The 20,714-nt window shown below is 37.4% G+C and overlaps 1 protein-coding gene across 1 annotated transcript in view; it reads right to left on the bottom strand.

Annotated features, from left to right (window-relative positions):
• Positions 1 to 6,537: 6,537 nt before the first annotated feature.
• LOC124621957 (putative neutral sphingomyelinase) overlaps positions 6,538 to 20,714 on the bottom strand; it is a 101,389-nt gene continuing 87,212 nt past the window's right edge. The window contains exon 7 of the mRNA XM_047147484.1: positions 6,538 to 9,173. Within this exon, the coding sequence (XP_047003440.1) occupies positions 8,839 to 9,173 (335 nt within the window). The 3' untranslated portion in view covers positions 6,538 to 8,838. The remainder of the gene's footprint in view (positions 9,174 to 20,714) is intronic.

Genomic DNA, 20,714 nt, shown 5'->3' on the forward strand with positions numbered 1-20,714 from the left:
CAAGTGTTTAGCTTTTACCGATGGCCTTGCCCTCTTAGCCAAGAACCAAGAAGTTGTTCGAAACATGCTTGAGTCTTCCTGAAATCACAGAACAAATGGGTCTTGAAATCCCCTACGAAAAGATAGAATATACAGAACACAGGAACTGAAGTGAGAGATGCATGGAAGTAAATCATAGGAAGATTAAAGAGGACAGAGAAGTTTAAATACCTGGAGGAATGGATCCAATGTAACAGACTGGATACAGAGGCAAACAAAGGAAGAGCCAGGAAACTAGACCTGGCCTACAAGCTAACACAGAACAAGTACAACAAACAGGCATTACCCTACAAGGCCACAATCACACACTATAACTCAGTAGTACAACCTAGTACAACCTGAAGGATTGTATGCTTTGGAGTGTCTTATTTCAGATAAGAAAGGGGAGCTACAAGAACTTGAAAAGAAAAAAAGGAAGATTCTGAGAAAAATACTCGGACCACAGAAGACTACTGGCGGGAATTGGAAAATGAGGAAAAACAAGGAACTCTACATACACTGAAAAGACCACAGACACAATGAGGAAACAGAAGTTGAAGTTTTATGGACAACAACTAAGAATAGATGAAATGCAGACTGACCAAAAGTGCCTTCACCCACATCAGGGGGTTAAGAACCACATGTAAATGGCTAGATGAGGTAAACATGGATGCTGCGGAACTTGGAATTATGCCGCAGTTAGTGGACAATAGAAGACAGTTCAGAAGCAAAGATAATGGTGTAAAATCATTTCAAGACAAACCACCAAACAAGAGTCCCAAACGGATAATTTCCAAGGAGTAAAGAAAAATAAATAAATAAAAATAAAATAAAGAGGTTCTGTAAGCAGAAGTTCTTTGTGGTCCATAGTTGGCGAAGGTCAGAAATTAAAAAAAATGTTAAAGCCTTCTAAAAGGCTGCTACACACAAATTTATGCTCTCAAAGCCTAAGCTGTTCAGTCATTTAAGAGCAGCATATTAGGCCTAAGTGATAAGTGACAATTACAGGGCACCAGCGTACTGTCAACGCTAATGAGAGTTTATTTGTTTTGGCTATGAAACCACATTTAGTGAACTGAGTCATCAACAGGCCTGATTTATAATCTAAGAGGAAGGAAACAATCACTCTAAGGAATTTTTATACCACATTACATTTAGTGTGTTTATACCAAGAGGGACAAACAAGAGTTTATCAATTTATTCTGTGAACATTTGGTTTTAATGATTTTTAGCCATAATACAAGACATATCCCTCTCCTTAGCATTTTGTATCCTGCTGCAAGAGACAAAATCAAGAGCTGTGGAGACAGTTTTTTTTGTATTGTCTAATTTCTAATTCTTCAAAAAGAGAAAAATTTAACACTATCTGGACTAAATAACTAAAACAGTGGGCTATGAAAAGTTAGGTATAAGAATATCCCTTAAACCACAACTATAATCTCAAAAACCCATCGTCACAAAAGGATACAAACACCAGCCACCTTGCACTTTTTGGCAGAAGTTTTAAGTTTTTATTTGTAGTTTAAAATATCACATTCTTTGCAAGCACACGCTACAAAGTTATACTGCTGTTGGCATAACTGTTAACACAAGTTGTGTAGTTTGCCCACACAGGAAAGCCAGACATACACATTTAGTGACATTTGAAGGACAGTTATGAAGAAGTAAAGAAATATTGCACCTGAAAACTTTTTTTGGTAAACAATTAGTGCAGATGGAAGTAATTAAGGAAGACAACAGTTTAAAGTCCCACTGACAAAAAGGTCATTACAGATGGAGCACTAGCTAGGATAGGACAAAGATAGAGAGGGGCACTGGCTATGAAATTTTTTAAAGAAACCATCCTGGCAATTGCCTTAAGTGATTTAGGGAAACCAGAATACCTAATCTGGATAACCAAGCAGGGATTTGACCTTGCTCATCCAGAATGCAAGCCCAATGTGCTAACAACTGCACCATTCTGTTTATTTATTTAGAGAAGTTGATTCATGACTATGAACATGAAAGTCATACTAAATGTTCTTGGAATAGAAAAGATTGGAAAATATAGCTACAAACGGAAATGCAGCAATATGAAAAAACAAGTATAAAACACCATAACAAGTAAGTTCCCAGCTTTTGGAAAAGGATGGCTACTGGTAGTGAACTGTAGATCAGGAAAGGCTAATTCGATGAAAATTTACATTAAATTGAGAAAGGCGTAAGTAACCAACAGATAAGACATTACACAAGAAACTCATTTATCTGGCTCTCATTAACCTGGATTTCCAGTTTATCTGGATTTTTTTTGCTTCCTTTTCCATTTGTTTTAACACAAAAATGTGCAGCATGCAGCAAGCTTCCAGATACGTTACTAGAGTCTGTGTGAATCTATTCCTTACAACGTTAAAAAGTTGTACCAGTATTGTTCTTCTGTTCCCATGTTTGAGTGTATGTGTGAGTGAAATGGCTTTGAAGCAAACGAAACTGGTTGTGTTTAAGGACAAAAAGTTGTAAGCAGTACACAGAGCAGACAAGGGGAAACTGCTGAAAAATGTAGTAGCAGAATGTGGTATAGGGATATCAACTGTGTCAGAATGGAAGAAGAACTGAAAAGAAACTGACTATTCTGCTTCAAAAGATGACTCAAGGCAGTTTGCCGAATTGTAGTAAAATAAAGAAAGCCAGAAATGAAACACTGGATGAAGCATTACTTGTTTGGTTCAGTGGGAAAGAGAGACCATGGTGTTCTGATATTGGGTCAAATCCTGCCAGAAAAGGCACTAAACTTAAGCAGCAACCTATCCAATGACGATCCTAACTACACACCCAAACAATATTAGTTGGAAAGCTCATCATGGCATACCCCTGCTTTCGGTGAAAGTTTTTTTATGGAATACAACGGCTGTAGAAAACTTCATTGAAGAATTTTAGGGTGTTATTTCCTCCAAAAACTTAACTACACACCAGATTTAAAATGCGGATGAATCTGGACTTTTTTATCGGATGCTACCTAGTAAGATGTTGGCTTCCACATTAGAGCAGAGATGTAACAATAGAGTTAAAGTTATGGTTTGTAGAAATGCGACCAGAATACACAAATTCCATTGCTGTTGATAGGAAAATCAAAACATCTTCATGCATTGAAACATGGTCATCGGTCCTGTTTGTCAACTGTCTAAAAATCATAAAGATATGCAGGGATGAACAGTGGCATTTTAAAAAACTGGTATAATGATGATTTTGTGCCAAGTGTGAGAAAATACTGGTTATTGGCAATGCACTGTCGCACCAGGGAGTGGAGCAGGTTGTCGGTGGTGACATCAGTGTGAAGTTCTTCCCTCTTAACATAATGGTCCTTCTACAACCCAAGGATCAAGGCGTACTGGAGTGCATCAAATGGGTATACAGAAGACTGCTGCTGTGTAAATTAATTCAAGAAGGGAAAAAGTTGGTGTGTTTTGTGTATTGAAATTAGTAAATATCAAATATATGAATTTTATGGTTGCATCTTCTTGGGATTAAGTTATTGAACTACTGATTCTGAAGTCACGGAAAGCAGTATGGCCTGGTATTTGTGATTCAACTGCTGAAATTTGCGAAGTCTGCAACATTCCTGAATTTCTTTAAATGTTACCACACATTCCTGGTTGTTTGGATGCAAGAAATAGTTGCAAAATGGCAGCGAAGCTGGTTACAGCATGATGACTGATGACAAAAGTTGTATTGCTGCCTTTTGTACTACAGAGAAGGGCAGTGTTGATGAGGTGGACAACAAAAGCACCTTTTCAGGGAAAGAAATAATTCCTCATGGGGATGCAGTGGCATAAATGTTAAAACTAGTAGGTAACCTAGAGTGGACAACAACTCCACCCGATCTGATGTTAGTGAATGGCTTACAGGATCATGTTGCTCTCAAACACCACACAAGCTTAGAACACAAGAATTTTACACACTATAGCTGTAAATAAACTAGAGTAGACTACAGTAAATATAGAGTTCAAGTGTCAATGAAGCTCTTATTGTTGGTGGCAAAATAATGGGTTTGTATATTGTCGTACATATCAGTTTTGCATTCAGTAGAATATTTCCAGAAATCTTGATATTTGTTAATCCAAATTTCATCTGGTCCCACCTAGTTCAGATAGAATGAGGTTCTTGTATATGCAGAAACTAATAGAAGACTTCTAAAAGAGCAAAAATTTCATGACATGAAAATGATGATTAAAAACAGAAAACAAAGACATGAAGTATAAAGTATAAGAAAACAGACAAAAACATGATGAGAAAGAAATGACAAAAATGAGTTGAAGTAATTAAAAAACTGACAGGGGAAAGTTTACGATTGTCTTCTCTTCAGCAAATTTATCTATGAAGTCTGGTACAAAGACTGCTATCACTTTACTCCAGAGGAAAGTCTGTAGACACTTTAGAAGTGGTATATTCAATGTTTGGTTCATGATTAATAGATGTTAATGGTAAGCCTAGGTGTCTAGATTACAGGGAGCCTTTGATGGCACTTAATGGCTTAGTATTCTCAGATCATTAAAATAATTTCTGTATTCTACCAACTTATACAACTCAGTTAAAATTTATATTTATGAGTGGCATTTTTGTCTGCCAACAATATCAAGACTGACAGGAAAACAACCTAAGGTTCTTGTTGTGGGACAGGATTCTAGAACATATTTTATGTCTGCTTCCTCAAATTACACAAGACTAACTATTGCTTTTGCTGATGATTTGGTAATATTCCAAAAGGAAACAGTGCCTCACAGTAATGCAAAATGAGCCAAAAATGAAAAAATTCATTTCGATGAGCAAAAGTCCTCTTACTAACAAGAAAAAGAACAGAACATAAGTCTATACCTTCTTGAACAATATTGAAATGATGCAAGTTGACTTACTAAAATTACTTGGAATAATTGTTAATGATAACTTTAGGTTCAACAATCACATACAGCATGTCACAGACCATTGTACAGAATAAATACATGTTATCAAAACAGGTCAGATTTAACAGGGAACTTGGCGCCAAGAGTTTACAAATAATCTACAGGAGTGTTATTACCGATCTTATCATACACATCTCCATTATGGATTAACACTTTAATCAGACAGTCCAACTGCAATAAGTAGAAACGAGTACAATGATTAAGTAATATCAAGATTATCAAAGCCTACAAAATAGTATAAAATTAAACACTATGTATTTAGTCAGGTATAGCACCAACAATAATCAAATTTAAAAAAATTCCAATTGAATACAGTTGGAAAAATTAAAAAGAAAGAAAAGTTGGGATGCCATTCACCATAAAAACTGACTTCATATGGCTCCTATAATTCTTCTTAACAAAAGTATTAACAAGCAAAGTACTCACTGACAGTATACTACTGTAGAAGGAATAGGAGCAGGAGTTGCAATTCTCACCTACAAAATGTCAGTCTCAATAACAAAATGTAAACAGAGCCATGAATACTCAATGAGACAAAACACTTTATTATTGTAAAGGTTCTTGGCAAGCTTAACACATTAGACAGCTTAAAAAGCAGCAGTAATAAGACAGAGTGAAGCAACATTATATTCTTGGAGGAATCCAAACCAACACAACAGTCTATTTGAACAAGCATGAAGTAAGACTTGAATGTTGCAAAAGAATAATTAGTTTATAGACTTTACATGGAATGGAGCTCACACATGCATTTATCTACAGAAATGAATTGGCAGACCAACTGACCAAAGAGGCATGCAGGTCACACAACACAAATTCCATGAAACACAGCTCTGGAAGAATAGGGGGCAACAGAAACAAAAGGAATGATTACAAAATAACATTTTTCAAAAGTGCACGAAAGACATGTTTAAATTACGAATGTCTCACAGCAATGCAATGGGACACAGAAAACTTAACGTTACTATCATTGATTCAGAATAACCAATGATGCAATGGTACTGAAGACAATCAAACTGTGGATGAAAATAGCATAGCACAGCAAATACTTGAAACAACAAACAAAAGAAAAGCTGAAGTTGAAAACTGGCCAGTTAGCAAGAGTGAAGTGGTACAACTGTTTTCAAAAATACATATGTAATTACATAATTCAATGGAATTTCCAAAAGTTCGAATCTGAATAAATCACCAATTGCAGCACAAAATCTGAACTAATTTTAAAGCTTAAGAGAAACAATGAAAGACTCAAAATGTCTGTTCTGTATCTACAACAATGATTCTAATTAATGAACCACCAGTATTATTCCTTTATAAAATAGAGGTTATTAATGAGATTTAGAAAGATGCAATTTTCAACAGCTCATGATGTCGTCATTAAAAAGTACAGTGAATTATAACTACTAAGAACAGGGACACAAGATCAGCACATTACATAGAAATTGTGAGAATAGCTCTGTAAATTTAAACAAGAGTTGATGAAACCCAAGAACGCAAATCTTATCACTTGTTCTGTATAGCCAAATGTACTCAAAGTGAATGAATATTCATTTGTAACTACATCAAATACATAGAAAACAAACAAATGTAAAGATACTTACATGACACAGTGAAACTGACAGATCAATGTTTATCATTAACTATCCTAAAGGATGTGATATAATATGGTCAGCTTTCAGTCATCCTAGCTGATCAGCAATATGCGTATCAATGTCAAAATACCAGACCACGCAATTGTGTTTATTATTGTCAAGAACGGCCCTTGAGCTGCACACTGTATAAAGAAGATATGGTGTAATATGCCACCATCATTGTGGTAATTACTGGTGAATCACTAGCTCAGTCAAGGAGAATATGGAAAGGAGTTGGCAATGCCTCGATTTTCACCTTAACTTACTTAGGTAAATTGGGAAAACCTGAATCAAGGTTAGTGGATGGAGATTTGAACCCTTTGCTATCTAGATATAAGTCTAGTCTTTTAATGCTAAATAACTTCACTTGGTATGGGAACAGTTAACTAATTTAGATGGAATTTTCTACTTTGGAAGAACAGTTCAAAGACCTATCAGATAAAACACTGTTTTCATAGTGACATCAAATAAACACTTAATAACTGACCCAAAAAGTCTTCTCAATATGCAATGTCACTAACAGCTGACAATTATCTTAGCTGAGTCAAGGCATCATTCTGCAGCAGGACAACACCTTGACTCGGCTGATAACCTGAGAAAACGTCATCATCGAGATTCACTGTGAAAGTCTGCATTTCCATATAGACAACTATCTTACTGGGTAAGAGTGATGAGCATCACAAACGAAGACCACAGAATTTTTTTATTTCCCTCAGATGCAATCAACAATTGGCAACAATGACACACACACTTTTCCTGTTACTATGATACTTACTCTCTTTCTAAACCTCAATGCTGAAATGGATTACGTATCTGACTTGTACCAGATATTAATATATATATTGAGTCTGAATTTTTCTCCTTTCAAATACTTAAGACCGTTACCTCACGTAAGTTCATGAAAGCTTCCCCTTCTGTCCAAAACTTCCATTAACATATATGCACATTTAGTTATTCTGTTTCAACATCCATTATACACCTTGAAAAATGTTCATCATCCCTCATTTCGACTCCTGACAATTCTCTCTCTTGTTCATATGGACAGACTCCACAATCAACTTCACAACAGGAAGGTAGAACATGGTTCTCTTTGTATAGGAGACTGAAAGGGCAATCCACATCCTTAAAAAGCATAGAATAATAATAAGAAATGTGTCAATGTAGAAAAGAAAAAACTAAAATGTTTACTTAGCTGTTGATCCATTTTCATCCATAAAAAAATTAATGATAATGACAAAAAGAAAACCTATATGTGCAAGTGTAAAGTTATGTACTTAGCACCTGACAGAAAAGAGATGCTCAACTGAATCATTAATAAATCAAGAAATTTATCTATTCATCTGGTCCCAGCATTGAATGAGTAATATTTTGTTACAAACAAGTTTTGTATCACACATCCACACAACAGCACTTCTGTCTACACAATACTTTCGGTGGTTTCATCTTATGTGCTAGAGCACTCATTCATCACAAGGCAATTCAACTGTACATGTTTTAAAATTGGCTCCTTGATTCTAAAATTCTCGAACTGCAAAAAATATTTGTTCAAGAAACTGAAAGCAAGCATTAAATTTTTTCTGTCACAGGTAGAAAAACTATTTTACATGTAAGTGAAAAGCAAAAGGTAACAAAAGGGGAATAGTTATTCACCTCATGGCAGAAAGAATGATAAAGATAAGGGTCTGTTTGCAGGTAATTCATCATTTGTTCAGCCATAGAGTGAGAGTGTCTTTTTTCTCAGTATGAAAACCAGATTGTCCAGAATTTACAAGAAGATACTGTTCTGTGTAAACACAGTGATTATAACCACAATTTTTACGAGCTAAATACTGCTCCAATATGTTTTGGTCTTCTTAAATAAACATGTGCAGACCTAGTTCACCCTTTAAAATAAAAAAAAAGTTTTTAGAATTCAATAGAATTTCATATAAAATGTATAAACAGGGGCCTATCTACTACAGTGTTACAGAAAAAACTACAGCTCTGTACGTTTCAGAAGCATGTAGTTTTAAATTGAGCTTTGGTACAACCAAGAATCGAGAGAAAAGCTAAGATATTTATCTCCCAAAATAGTTTAAATTCACATTTAGATCACTGCTGCTTCCCCACATCAAAATGTGGTCCCAAAATAAATGAGCTTTCTGAGTACGGCAGAGTTCTTAAGTCTGCCAGCACTTGCAGAGAAATTGGCAAGATAATTTGTACTGGCAAGCTATAAATGCGAGTAAATTTGAGCATTTGTATAAATGCTTGCACCCCATCTATAAATCTTTACCTGCCAGACGCAGTTCTGCAGCAGCTAATGTCACTTCCATTGCTAACTTTCCAGCTCGTATTGCATTAACTTCTATTGGGTTCCACAAAGAACACATAAAAAGTGTAAAACAAAACAAAATAGAAGCCACAGCAATAACCACATCGAGTATCTTGTCATAAGCTTCTGGCGCATCAAATACTGTTGCACACACAACTACGACGAAGAACAGCACAGAAAACACCCAGTAAATGCGGCGGGATCTTCGAAGCTGGCGAAGTGCGCTGCCACAAACTGCCACTCCCTCAGTCAGAGCGGGTATTGGATCTGGCTTCGGTTCATCTGGGGGGGGAAAAAATTAAATTTATTTGTAAGCATACTCAGCAAAGAGCTGCAAAGGATGTGTGCTTGCAGCAACACAATTCTATAGGAAACAAATTTAGCTTAAGTCTTCATGTGTGGCTCCCACTTGATTATGAGAAGAGAGGCACAAAAGAGAACAGAGAACTAAGGAAGAAACTTGAGAGAAGATGTGGAAGTACAACAGAGTCACAAGATGTACAATGACAGAGGGAATAGGAAATGCAGGAGACAGTTTGTCAGGAGCAGCATATTGCTTAAATGATCAAGGAGTCTTAGCAAATAGTGTAACAAAAAAATTGTGATTTTACCTTTATATCTAAAATTGCTTAAAATTGTGAAATATTTAAGTATTATGGTCCTAATATTAATCAGATTATAACTTAATACATTAATTGTAACTGGTCATGTGTGTGAGATTTGCATTGGTGTGTGTGTGTGTGTGTGTGTGTGTGTGTGTTGACTATTTTCGACAAAGGCTTTACTGGCTGAAAGCTCACTTTCTGACAGTCTTTTTGTTGTGCCTATCAACAAATAAGCATCTCTATTATATGGTGAGTAGCAACTATACTTTTCATAATATTGTTAATTATAACACAAATACACTTGAATGGAGCTGGAGCAGTTGCCCAAAAGAAAATTATTTAATTCAGTCTTAATATCCACCATGCATTACCCACAACACATTTACTATGCTGTGACAGGGCCTTGAATGCTTGTGTACCCACATAGGTGACTCTTTTCACTTCTACCATGGATTGCTATGGAGATACAAATATCTTGTAACTGGGAAAGGGAAATATATCTAATAGCATGAAAGAATAACAGTCAAGTATTATAAAAATTACTGCACTGTATTAAGGAAAGTTATTAGAAGTCCATAAGTATGAGTATTATGTCCGAGATTAGCAACTCCGATAATAAAATTAAAACAATTTGGAATATTGTTGAAACGGAAACAGAGCAACCAAGAGCACAGAAAGACAGTATTACCATCAAACTGAATGAAAAGTTTATTAACAAAAAGTCAGATGTTAAAAATATTTTTAATAATGATTTTCTATATGCTGTCGAGAAAATAGGATCAAGTCCTCAAACTGGGGACATATCAAAAATGGGGTGCCACAAGATTCAATCTTGGGTCCCTTATTGTTCTTAATATAGACTCACATTCAGAAAAAAACAGAACACCTTGAATGACTAGAGACAGAATGTTCATATTCAGTGGACATGTACATTAGTATGGTCTGCAGGAATGATTAGGATTTCAGTCACCTTGGTTCATCATGTGTCCTGTTGCCTAGTAGGCGCATTGTCTGCCATGGGCCCTGATAACATGTTCCATGCATAATGGCGTCGACGCATATAAGATGCGAATGGGATCCTGTGGTATAGCCATCCATGCTGCAGCCACCTGATTCCAAAGTTCATCTGTGGTGGTTGGCATTTGGCCACAACACTGCACCTGTCATTTCACCATATCCCAGACATTTTCGGCTGATGATAAGTCTGGTGATCTCTCAGGCCAGGGAAAAAGGCTACCATCATGTGACACCAAGATGACGTGTTCATGCAGCAACATGTGGTTGTGTAAATGTCTGGCTGAAAAATGGCATCTGAGGCTTTGTGCACGAATGGTATGGCTACAGGTTGCAGGATGTCATTCACATAGGTCACACTGATCATAGTGCCCTGGGCATGCACCAACTGTGATTTGTGGTTGTACCCAACAGCACCCCACATCATAAGGCCTTGAGCTGGCACTAAGTCTTGTGCCAGTGCAGTCACTGTGATGCCACTCCCTCCGCCTGCGGTGAATCGAAATGTGGCCATCATTGTCAAACAAACAGAATCTGAATTCTTCTGAAAACACTATCTGATGCCTTTCTTGTCACCAGTGATAACGTTCTATACACCAATGCCGTCTAGCATGTTTTTGCATATTCGTCAAAGGAAGACAGAGAAGGGAACGAAGCACACTGAACCCCTCCATAATAAATGGCGATGGACTATCACCCCTGAAAGTGTATGATGTGTTCCACTAGAGTCGAGGAGGCCACATATCTGTCCTGCAATGGTATTGGATGAGACATTGATCTTCTTGGGGTGTGATCTGGCTGACGTGATCTGACCTATCTCGTCGTGTTCTATGGCCTTACATGAACCATTCTGCACACACCTGTTGCACTGCTGTAGCGCTCTGTCCCACACAAGCAGCAATTTCCCAAATGGATGCACCACATTCTTTCACGCCAACAATGCCCCCTCTTTCAAACTCACTGATTTGATGGTACAGTTTGCTTATGCATCTGCGAGGCGTCCTGCACGTCTGCTCAGGTCACACTGATCCATTCCCTTCGGTTTATAATGACAAGAAGAGCCGCCAGCACATTTTAACGATAGGTGGTGCTGCACAGCGATTTCGATGTTGACTTTGAATCTTCTGTCCGACATGGTTCAAATGCTTATCATTTCTGAAAAACATACTAATGTACATGTCCTGTGAATATGAACATCCTATCTCTAGCAGTTCAAGGTGTTCTGTTTTTTCTGAACATGAGTGTTTATTAATGACTTGCCACTCTATAACCACAAAGATGAGAAGCTAGTTCTTTTTTCTGATGATAAAAGTATAGTAATTGCAACCAATAAACAAGAATTAGCAAAGAACATTGTAAACAATGTCTTTCAGAAAATTATTAAGTGGTTCTCTGTAAATGGGCTCTCATTAAATTTTGATAAAACACAGTATATGCAGTTCAGTACAGTATATGGCACAACATTATTAATAAATATAGAGCTTGAACAGAAGTCTGTAGCTAAGGTAGAATATTCCAAATTTTTGGATGAGTGCATTGATGAAAGATTGAATTGGAAGAAACACATTGATGATCTGTTGAAATGTTTGAGTTCAGCTACTTATGCTATTAGGTTATTGCAAATTTTGGCAATAAACATATAAGTAAATTAGCTTATTGTGCCTATTTTCATTCACTACTTTCATATGGCATCATATATGGGGGTAATTCATCATTAAGGACAAAAGTAATCATTGCACAAAAGCATGTAATCAGAATAACAGCTGCAGCCCAGCCAAGATCACCTTGCAGACATTTATTTAAAGAACAAGGGATATTCACAATAGCTTCGCAATATGTATATTTACTTATGAAATTTAGCAACGAAAACAATCCACTTTTGACAATAAAATGTAATTGGATAGACAAAAAAATCTACTCACCTAGTGGTGGCAGAAGAATTCTCATCCGTCTGGTACATCTACCCTGACCCGCGGCTCTGGGTGACATTTCCAAAATCTACCCCATTCCCTAGACCTCTCTAATCATTTTCTTTCACCCCTTTTCCTACACCTTCAAGCATTCAGCCTAAAGAAGGAGCCACTGACTGAAAGCTGCCTGATTATAACCTCCTTTTACGTGTGTGCTCTGCTGCCACTTGGCGAGTAGATTTTTTTTATCTATCCAATTACTTTTCAGCTATGAAATTTGTTATTTAACCCATCCCAATTCAAAAGCAACAGTAATGTGCATAGCTTCAACACTAGGAGAAAAGCTGATATTCACTACTTTGGGTTAAATCTTTACTTTGGCACAGAAAGGGGTGAATTATGCTGCCACAAAAATCTTTGGTCGCTTACCAAATTGCATCAAAAGTCTGACAGATACGTATTCATGAGCTATGGGACAAATATTAATCTAATCTAATATGAAACAACTGTGTCATTGGATCACAGTATTACATTAATTCTTTTCCATATTTCTTGAGAAAAACAGAAATATTGGTAATGATCAAGGGCATTAATGATTTATGTAGTGTGGGCACAAGATTGTTAATTTTAGGAATTTTGAAATATAACATTCTTAATTTTAAATCACCTGTCACAGTTTATTCTACAACACAATATTAATACTAATGAAAATTATGGATGTAACACAGGATCCAAAACTGAATTTTTAAGTTAACATGTATAGGACTTCCGGGCCATCAATTTACTCTAGAAAAATATTGACACATAATTGCACTGCTACCTAAAATAAACTATGCAAAACAGTTTCTCATGAATAGCATAGTTAATGTTTTTTTCTTTTTTTTAGTTAGAAACTCTTTCTCAATACTATTCACCACAGCAAATCGATATATACAGCCACCTGAACCTGTATGATGGAGGTAAAGGTAAACCTACATTCTCAGAGCTGTTCACTAGAGCATGCTGTGTCTCCAACAGTGAATATAACAATGCAGCTTGTGTGCACTGTCCAGTCTGTCAACATGCCTCACAGGGAAATTTCAAGCTTAGACTGTGCTTGCATTGTCACTTTACAGCAGGAAGGGTTACCAGCCAAACAGGTGTAAACCACATCAACATCATTCAAACTTTCAACCTCTATCATGAGAGACAAAACATTGAACATCTGTCTTTGCAATAGTCACTTGTGGCCAACTACACTAGCTAATGTCTCCTATCTAAATTTACAGTTCATAGTTATCCTGAGGGGAATGCAACACAACACTGGGTTGCCTTTTTAGAAGTATCTGGGAGTGCTGTACCAATCTAGACAGTGCTGTGGTTGAAGAAGATGGGCAAGGGAACACCAGGAATTGAAACTGAATCAATATTGTTGGGTTTGTTTTATAGTCTAGGGCAGGATTTTCCTGATACGTGATGATTGTCTTCCAATTTCAAGGTCCCAGATGCCAGCGCATGTCTCAAGCATCCTGTCATGATTCAACAGGGTGGTCAGTCATACTTAGGCCTGGAATCATGAACTGATGTTAAGATATCTCACTTCACTATCAAGTTCACTTTAAAGGCTGTGCAATACTGGGACAGGATCATTCATCTTATTTTCCAGTCCTATTGTGAACGCTTAAGCAACATTTTTATGTTTTAAAGCTTTAATGTGTGAGCATTTTGCACCACCTTCCTCCAGTAGGCAGGAATCCAATGAACTGAATGGACTCTGTATCTGCAGATGTGAACCTGATAAAGTGTGTTTGGGGTCATCTGAAATAAGCACTGCACTTGGAAGCCTCTTCACGCAGTGGATAATGCATGGGTTGGAGAACCACGGTACTGAATGTTACCCAGCAGTAGACTGGCTTCATGGATGTGCTACAATGGGCACTTTCAGACAGACTAGTTTTTTTTTTTTTTTTTAGCTATTGCTTCGTATTATTATATAATAAGGTTATCACTTTAGTTTCATTAAACTTATTATTTAATTCGCAGCTTCAACTGGGACAAGCATCACCTCAACTAGCATGGGTGGTGGGTGGAGACATGGACGAGGTAGTGGAAAATGGTAAACAGTTTTGATGTAGGGGCTGGAAACAGGAGACAGAGCAAAAGCAGGTGGATGGCAAGGTGCACAAGGGAATTAATATGCAGGTACAATCCCCAGCTGTTAAACCCAGAATGTTTGAGGTTATAAGAGTGAGTGGTGCAACAGATTGTGAAGAAGAAGTTGAACTGGCTATTCATCTGGCTGGATGATTGGTTCATAGACATACTTACATAGAATGCACTGTAGTGGCTGCAGCGAAGTTGGCAGACAAGACATGAGTTTTCATAAGTGGCCCATCTCTGAACAGTAAATGACAGCGACAGGTTAGGACAGGAGATGGTGGGCAGTTGTTGGATTTGCACATGAATGCCCCATGACCTCTGCGACAGTAATTTGTGAGTAAAATGGACACATGGGTGGCAAAGAATGTTAAGTATCTTGCATGGGTGTTGGAACACCTCTTTGGAAAACTCATGTGTGAAATACCTATCTTTGTTTCAAGGAATGGAATAATGTAGCCAGTTCTGGGTGCTACTGAGCAATGAATGGAATATCCCTTTGTGGCTCCTCATGAGAATGTGCAAGGAGTCCTGGGAGATAAGGTTTGAGACAGCTGCTTCTGGACATGATTTTTGAAGGAAAATAGGGAGGCTCTTCTGTTTGTTACACAAAATAGTTGCTGTTTCTCTCTAAGCAGGTAATTTGCAGGAGGAGTGGCTAATGGCTTGTTAGAGGACTTGGTACCACAGTAGATAAATCTGCTCCGAACCCTACACAAAAAGGCAAAGTCTTCACGTTAAATTATTTTTTGTCTCATATTGAAATTGTGCACATCACACGTCAACTGCAGCTGGTTTTTAGTAGGGGCACTGAATACCACTGAAGAGTAAACTTTATGGGGCTTCTAACATTATGGATATTGCATCGGTAGATTCAGCAAAACTTTCTAGTTTATCTTTACAATCTGGTCAAACTGTTCACACAATATTTTTCAATAGATAACATCTGTAGACACCCTGTAAGTCCTATAGATAACAAATATAATACAGATTTTACAGTTTATCAAAAATTATCTTCAATGTTGGCTTATAATCAAATTTGTAACTACACAATTACCAAGAAAACACAAATTTTGAAACAGAAAAATGCTTATTACTTGTAAACAATCCTCTGTCAACTGACATCACAGAAATAGCCATGTTAATGTCAATAACAAACTAAAAGATGAAAATTACAAATTGTGCAATAATGTCAAATTATCAATTAAGTTTATCATTTGGAACATTACGTCTCATCTGATAACTTAGGAGACAGAGACACTGAAATGCTTCCTAGTTTTTGTCAGTTCTATCCCAAACAGAAAATAGCCAAATTTAAAATCAGAAAATTGTGTCATTATTTTGAATTCAAAAACATAGTTGGCCCACAAAACACTTCACACCAAAATTACTTTATTATTTTTAAATCCTAATAGGCAACATAAAACAGATGTAGCCAATTCACAGAAGAACACAAAACAGCAAAACACCTGTTTGACAATCAAACTGGAAAACATTCCCAAATCATATTAAGTATACTATTGTCAACACGAAATAAAATCATATTCCCATAAATAATTACCAATAGCTACCGTAGGTGTTATTTTCAAACTATAGGTTCCACATTTTTGTAGCTTTTGTAACAGTATTAGCATGTGTAAAAAGCGTACATAGAAAAACCAGAACAACAACTCCAACCTGAACGTGAAGATTTTACGAGGTCTTTGGCATATCAATGCAGACGGCACTTGATTGTCGGGGATGCCCAAAAGTGGATGTATGTCAAAGGGTGACTCTATAAATTGTTGTCATCACTCACATATGTGAACGTTGTAACCAGTTGTGAAAGTGTATCAGAACATGCAATTAAACCATCTGGTGGAAAATGACATCATGGCCAAGACTGAAACTTCCTGGCAGATTAAAACTATGTGCTGGACTGAGACTCGAACTCGGGCCAAGACTATTTATTTAAAAGCAAACATCAATTTAAAACTACTACCAGAACCTATTTTTACAAGCTTGCACAAGAAGAAGCAGCAGCCTTCGAGACACGTCAGAACTTTAACAACATCGAAAAGCTAAGTACAATTAATTCAGCTATGCCTTCTTCGCTCTGTATAAATTTAAGTACTTTAGGTTGAGAACGAGTACCAAATCTGGTCATACTCAAAAAGGTATAAGGACAGATGGACGAATTGATGTTAGAGGCTGTGTGTGTTAGAAACCCAAGTACCATTCTTACTGTTCACTTTTGCTGAATGAAAACTTTATGAAAGGAGAGGTACACAGCAATCACTCGAAATCCCATTAGTTTTTATTACTCTTGCATATCTAGCTTTTGCTATTAATAGCCATTTTCAGTGCATTTGAGTTACAATCAAACAAACTCATGGCAGTACATGTCACCATACGATCTTACTGGTGTATATATTTATAGCCGAAATCTAGATATGTAAGAGTAATGAAAACTAATGGGAATGTGACTAATATAGTCTATGGTAGCTTTGTACAATAGTTCCTTACGGAATCAAAATTGGTAAACACTTTATGCTTTAGGAGCACTTTCCCAGACGATTATTCCAAAAGACAATAGGGAATGAGAACATGCAAAATAAAACAACTCTCTGACTCCATTCTAACTTCTTTCCCAGCTGAACTCCAGGTAAATTTACACTCAGTATTTTATTTCGTATCTTATTTGGTACCTGCAGGTCATTTTTAGTTGTTTGTAATTGCATAATACAAGGCGTGTTTTTTAAGTAAGTACCATTAAAAAAAAAAAAAGACAAGCTAAGATATCTCAATAATTTTATTTTTACATGAAAGCTGTACGTTAATCTATGCACTGATGCCATTGCAGTCTGATTCTTTCTTGTTTACGTAGTGTACTGAGTGTTTAAGATGCCCTCCGATAATCGTGAGTCCCACTGACAGTGAATTACGGACTGTTATAAGATTTCTTAGTGCTAAAGGCCTAAAAGCGATCGATATTCATAGTGATATCTGTGCAGTTTACCGAGAAAACTTTGGGTGATGGAATGGTAAGAAAGTGGGTGAAAGCATTTAAAAATGACCACACAAATGTGCATGATGAACAACGGAGTGGGGGTCCTTCGGTCATTAATGAAAGTTTGGTGCAGGAAGTGCACAATAAGGTGAGAGAAAACAGACGCTTTACGATTTCCTCCTTGCAGGATGACTTTCCTAATGTTTCTCGTAGTGTTTTGTATGGCATTGTGACCGAGGACTTGAATTACCAAAAATTGTGCGCAAGTTGCATACTGAAAATGTTGATGGATGTGCACAAAACCAAACGTTTAGACAGTGCATTGACTTTCCTTGAGCGGCACCACAATAACAGTGATGATTTCTTAAGCCAAATTGTTACGGGTGATGAAACATGGGTGGCCTATGTCACACCGGAATCAAAGCAACAGTCCATGGAAGTTGAGCAAGGGCATCGTTTTGCTGCAAGACAATGCCCTTCCGCATGTGGTGAATCAGACCAAAGATCTCATCATATCTTTTCGATGGGAAACTCTAGATAATCCTCCGTACAGCCCCGATCTTGCGCCCAGTGACTACCATCTGTTCCTGCACTTGAAGAAACACCTGGGCAGTCAGCATCTTCAAGACGATGACCAAGTCAAAACAGTGGTGATGCAGTGTTTAACAAGTCAGGCGGCAGACTTCTATGAGAAGGGTATTCAAAAACTGGTACAACATTATGACAAGTGCCTCAATATTGATGGAAATTATGTAGAAAAGTAGCTTAAGGCACAGGCTTTCATGTAGAGATAAAATTATCGAGATATCTTAGCACGTCTTTTTTAAATTTAAAAACGGCACTTACTTAAAAAACACACCTCGTATTAGTTTGACTAATCAAATGCCATTCTCAATGTGTACCCCCCTCCCCCCCCCCCCTTTCCCCCCCCCCCCCCTCCCCCCCGGATCAAAATACTTTTTAACAGTGAGATGGTGTTCTTCTACAGATATGGAAAGGTCATTCAATTTTGTGTATAAAAGTTGTGGTACATTTATCCATTAGGGGTGATACGTCAAGTGATGTTGGACAAATAAGACAGCAAATGGTTTTCACACACTTTGGCTCTACTAGCATCTATTTAGATTACAATACATACAGTACTTATACACTGCATAACCATAGCTCATGTTCATATTAAAAAAAAATTCAATTTAGTAAATATGGGTTGACTCTTACATCAAAAATAAGAGCAACCAGCCACTTTTTACAATACTATTTATTTATTTAAATAGCGCCAATATTGGTTTTTCGTTGTTGTGGTCTTCAGTCCTGAGACTGGTTTGATGCAGCTCTCCATACTACTCTATCCTGTGCAAGCTTCTTCATCTCCCAGTACTTACTGCAACCTACATCCTTCTGAATCTGCTTAGTGTATTCATCTCTTGGTCTCCCTCTACGATTTTTACCTTCCACACTGCCCTCCAATGCTAAATTTGTGATCCCCTGATACCTCAGAACATGTCCTACCAACCGGTCCCCTCTTCTTGTCAAGTTGTGCCACAAAATCCTCTTCTCCCCAATTCTATTCAATATCTCCTCATTAAAATGGCTCTGAGCACTATGGGACTCAACTGCTGAGGTCATTAGTCCCCTAGAACTTAGAACTAGTTAAACCTAACTAACCTAAGGACATCACAAACATCCATGCCCGAGGCAGGATTCGAACCTGCGACCGTAGCGGTCTTGCGGTTCCAGACTGCAGCGCCTTTAACCGCACGGCCACTTCGGCCGGCATCTCCTCATTAGTTATGTGATCTATCCACCCAATCTTCAGCATTCTTCTGTAGCACCACATTTCTAAAGCTTCTATTTTCTTCTTGTCCAAACTATTTATCGTCCATGTTTCACATCCATACATGGCTACACTCCATACAAATACTTTCAGAAACGACTTCCTGACACTTAAATCTATGCTCGATGTTAACAAATTTCTCTTCTTCAGAAATGCTTTCCTTGCCATTGCCAGTCTACATTTTATATCCTCTCTATTTCGACCATCATCAGTTATCTTGCTCCCCAAACAGCAAAACTCCTTTACTACTTTAAGTGTCTCATTTCCTAACCTAATTCCCTCAGCATCACCCGACTTAATTCGACTACATTCCATTAGCCTCGTTTTGCTTTTGTTGATGTTCATCTTATATCCTCCTTTCAAGACACTGTCCATTCCGTTCAACTGCTCTTCCACGTCCTTTGCTGTCTCTGGCACAATTACAATGTCATCGGTGAACCTCAAAGTTTTTATTTCTTCTCCATGGACTTTAATACCTACTCCAAACTTTTATTTTGTTTCCTTTACTGCTTGCTCAATATACAGATTGAATAACATCAGGGAGAGGCTACAACCCTGTCTCACTCCATTCCTAACCACTGCTTCCCTTTCATGTCCCTCGACTCTTATGACTGCCATCTGGTTTCTGTACAAATTGTAAATAGCCTTTTGTTCCCTGTATTTTACCCCTGCCACCTTCAGAATTTGAAAGAGAGTATTCCAGACAATATTGTCAAAAGCTTTCTGTAAGTCTACAAATGCTAGAAACGTAGGTTTGCCTTTCCTTAATCTTTCTTCTTTCTTCTAAGATAAGTTGTGACATAATGGACACTATTCTTATGGAAGATGCAGATGTCCCAGAATTCATGAGTGATGAAGCCCATTTTCATCTGGATGGTTATATTAAGGTGTAGAACTGTCGGTACTGGGCATTGGAGAACCGACATGAACTACACTAAAAACCTCTCCACAGCTCAAAAGTACAGAAGTCGTGAGGTATCTCCAAGATGGGGATTGTTGAATCTCACTTTTTGGAGAGGGAGGAAACAAAGTTACTGTGAAATCAGCACGTTACATCAAAATGTTAAACAACTTCCTTCGTCCAGAACTTGAAAGGCATTGAATAAAATGAGAGGAATGTGATTCCAACAGGATGGTGCCACAGATCACATGGGGAGACCACCCATGGAAGTGGTTCAACAGATGTTCCCAGGACACGTCATCTGATTATATGGTGATGTTCCTTGGCCCCCATGATTACCAGATCTATTGATCTGTGATGTCTTTTTGTGAAGCTACTTGAAATCAAGAATGTACGTGAACAATTGATGACCTCAGGATTTTCATTCATCAGGA

This window comes from Schistocerca americana, chromosome 7 (assembly GCF_021461395.2).
Source record: "Schistocerca americana isolate TAMUIC-IGC-003095 chromosome 7, iqSchAmer2.1, whole genome shotgun sequence".
In the NCBI taxonomy this organism is placed as follows: domain Eukaryota; kingdom Metazoa; phylum Arthropoda; class Insecta; order Orthoptera; family Acrididae; genus Schistocerca; species Schistocerca americana.